This window comes from Lichenostomus cassidix, unplaced genomic scaffold (genome assembly GCF_008360975.1).
Source record: "Lichenostomus cassidix isolate B80296 unplaced genomic scaffold, HeHo_3.0 HiC_scaffold_43, whole genome shotgun sequence".
NCBI classification, from domain to species: Eukaryota; Metazoa; Chordata; class Aves; order Passeriformes; family Meliphagidae; genus Lichenostomus; species Lichenostomus cassidix.
Window position 1 is genome coordinate 3,684,038 of NW_028147635.1, and position 3,456 is coordinate 3,687,493.

The 3,456-nt window shown below is 57.9% G+C and overlaps 1 protein-coding gene across 1 annotated transcript in view; it reads right to left on the reverse strand.

Annotated features, from left to right (window-relative positions):
- Nucleotides 1-809: 809 nt before the first annotated feature.
- Nucleotides 810-3,456, reverse strand: part of LOC146421203 (uncharacterized) — a 65,053-nt gene continuing 62,406 nt past the window's right edge. The window contains exon 6 of the mRNA XM_085047708.1: nucleotides 810-1,567. Coding sequence (XP_084903834.1) covers nucleotides 810-1,567 — 758 coding nt within the window. The remainder of the gene's footprint in view (nucleotides 1,568-3,456) is intronic.

The window sequence follows — 3,456 nt, forward strand, 5'->3', positions numbered from 1 at the left end:
ACGGGGTCCAGGAGGTTGCAGAGATCCATCCACAGCCCGTGGGGAGGTGCTCACGCTAGAGGAGCAGGTGGATGCCTGGAGGAAGCTGTGATCCAGTGGGAGTCCCAGTGCAGGGAAAGGCTTTGCTCCTGAGACGGAACAGCCTGGCCTGGGCTCAGAGCTCTGAACCCTGTGGACAAGAACTCATGGGGCAGCAGATTCCAGCAGCTGCTGCTCGACAGATTGGACCCACGGCAAAGAAGTTTGCAGAGGACTGTCTCCAGTGGGAGGGACCCATGGCTAAGTAGAGGACTCCTCTCCCTGAACAGCGGAAGAAATTTTGGTCATGGACTGACCAAAAAAGCCCCATACCCTGCCCGCCACAACCCCCTGTGCTATTGGAGGGAAAGAGGGAGGGGGTGAGCAGAGAAACAGTGTATTAAGAGCTTATTTTTACTTCTCATTTGCCTCCTCTGACTCTGTTTAGGGTTAGGTTACCAATAAATCACTTCGCAATTTTAAGTTCTCAGCCTGTTTTACCCTTCACTGCATCCTGCCCGGTTCATTATCTTGAGTCATGAGCCCTATGTGTGTGTGTTAGGGTTGGGGTTTTTTTCCCCTCCCCTCTGCACAGCTGCAGCAGGGGAGAGAAGAGAAAGCAGATTTTGTAGGTGCCCGGCATTTGGCCAGGGTCAGACCACAATACTGGTGTGGAGTCACACCAGTGGGAGTGTGGGTCACCAGGGCTCAATTTGGGTTGTCTGATGGGGGATGAATACGGAGCAGTGCATGAAGCTCTTCCCCCACTCAGGGCACTCGCAGGGCTTCCCTCACCGGTGCCTCCTTTGATGTTTGGTCAAGTCAGAGCTCTGGGTGAAGCCTTTCCCACACTCAGGACGCTCATATGGTCTCACCCCAGTGTGGATCCTCTTGTGACAGATAAGGTGGGAGCTCTGGCTGAAGCTCTTCCCACATTCCCCACACTCATAGGGTCTCTCCCTGGTGTGGATGCGCCGGTGCCTGAGGAGGTGGGAGTTGCGCTTGAAGCCCTTCCTGCAGTCAGGACAGCGAAAAGGTCTCTCCTCTGTGTGAATCCGCTCATGGATGAGGAGATCTGAGCTGGTCTGAAACCTCTTCCCACACTCAGAACACTCGTAGGGCCTCTCCCCTGTGTGGCTCCTCTTGTGACGGACCAGGTGGGAGCTCTGGCTGAAGCTCTTCCAACATTCCTCACACTCATAGGGTCTCTCCCCAGTGTGGATGCGCTGGTGGGTGATGAGGGTGGAGTTGTGTTTGAAGCCCTTTCTGCACTCAGGGCAGCGGAAGGGCCTCTCCTCTGTGTGAATCCACTGGTGCTTGAGGAGATTGGACCTGGTTAGAAACCTCTTCCCACACTCGGAACACTCGTAGGGTCTCTCCCCAGTGTGGATCCTCTTGTGACGAATCAGGTGGGAGCTCTGGCTAAAGCTCTTCCCACATTCCCCACACTCATAGGGCTTTTCCCTGTTGTGGATCCGCTGATGGACCATAAGCTGGTAGATCTTTCTGAAGCTCTTCCCACATTCTCCACACTCGTAGGGCTTCTCAGTCTCACGAAGCTTCTCAGGAATCTCCAGCTCAGAACTCTGTCTGAAGCTCTTGCCAACTTCCTGGCACAGGGTGGGTCTTTGCTCCTCACAGCACCCTGGGCTGGGTTTGCAGCCCCTCCTTGTGCAGCATCTCTGGGGCTTTTCCTCCTGGTTGGATTCCTGGGTCATGGAGCTGCTCAAAATGGCCTCTTCCATGAGCTTCTGCCATAAGGACTTGTCCTCCGTTGTCTCTCTCCTCAGCTCATTGTCTGGGGCAAAAAGGACAAGGAGAGGATTTGGGATTTGCCTCCATGCCAGAGGGAAGGGGAAGGAGATCCCCCAAATCCATCCCTACCAGGACAGCATCAGCAGCAGGGTTGTCCTGCAGCCAGGGGTGATGCTGGGCTGGGAGATGGAGGAGAAGAGAGCAGGAAAGGGGCAGTGACTTCCTCCTCACCTGCCTGGCTGTCCTGGGGCATCTTCCTCTTCCTCACTGCCTCCTCCTCCATCTGGCCAAGATTTGGGAATTGGCTAATCCTCGTCTGGGTAAAAAAAAGGTGTGAGTGCCTTGGGTTGGAGGTTCCTCCTGCCCAAGTCTATCTCCAGAAGTCACCGGCTGTTTTATGTCTGTAAGATCCTCCTAACATAAGAATGAGTTCAGAAAAAGCCTCCCAGGAGTTCCCCCTTTCCAGTCTCCTCTCTTTGGGGTTCTGGGGTTTCCCATTCTCAAAGCTGCTGGGGCTCCCATGGGTCCTGGGGATCCCCCTTCTCCTGGGTCCTGCTTAGGGATGCTGTGGGGTTTCGGTGCTCCCAGGGGTCCCTTCTTCCCTGATTGTGCTTTGGCTCCAAGGGCTCCCAGGGTCCCCCTCTGCAGGCTCCCCCCACTCCAGGCACTCGGGGCTTCCCCCTCTCCCCATTGCCCCTTTCAGTGTCACAGTGTCCCAGCCCTGCCTCATCTCCAGCCTCCCCCACCCCTCCAGGCTGCCAAGGACATGCAAAGATATCTGGGGCTCACTTCCAGAATCTGCGAGTTCCAAACACCCCTCAAAAACTAACACCCTCCCAGAGACCCCCCAAGAGCTTTGGGGTGAGCTCCCCCTCCCTGCTGACCTGTGGAATACAGGAGGGGCAATGATCCCAGAGCCATGGGTGCTGCATACACAGTGGGTGGTGAAATCTCATGGTTCTCCTGCTCCGCATTTTCCTGCTCCTCCTCGTCTCTCCCTCCTCTTCCTCCCGCTCCTCCTCTGCTCCCACCCCAGAACCCCATTCCCCAGCCTCCTCTGCCCCACGGCTGCTGCAGCACTGGCTGCTGGGTGGGGGGAACCCCCCGATCAGCCCCAGGGATGGACAGGGGGCTTGGGGCTTGGGTATCAGCCGTGCCGGGCAGGGCCGGGCAATGCCCGCGGGGCTCCCCCCGCACTCGGCCCCCAGTTGCCGGGACAGCAAGGGGGGCCCGGCCTGGGCGCCCCCCACTTCCCCCCTCCCCAAATTCTGCTCCCGGGGGCGCTGGGGGCGAGGGGGGGCGCAGATGGGGTCCAGAGGTGCCGGAGCCACGTGTCCCCCCGCTACCAGTGCCACCCCCGAAGGATCAGGGGTACCCCAAAATTCTCTCACAGCTGCCAGATACCCCGCAAGCCCCTAAGGAGTGGGGTCCCCCCAGCTTCATCATCCCCAACCTTCGGCTGCCTCATCCCAGGCCCCATCCCACCCATCCCCCTCCCCAGACTTCATCCCACACCCCAATCCACATCCAACCCTTCCCAGTCTCATCCCATCCCATCCCATCCCTCCTGGCAGACACCACTGGGATCCCCTAAAAATCTCACGTGCTGGGGACTCCCCCATATCCCCCAAGGGGCATTTGCAACTCACATTTGGAGTCCTGCAACATTCAAAAATCAGCCCC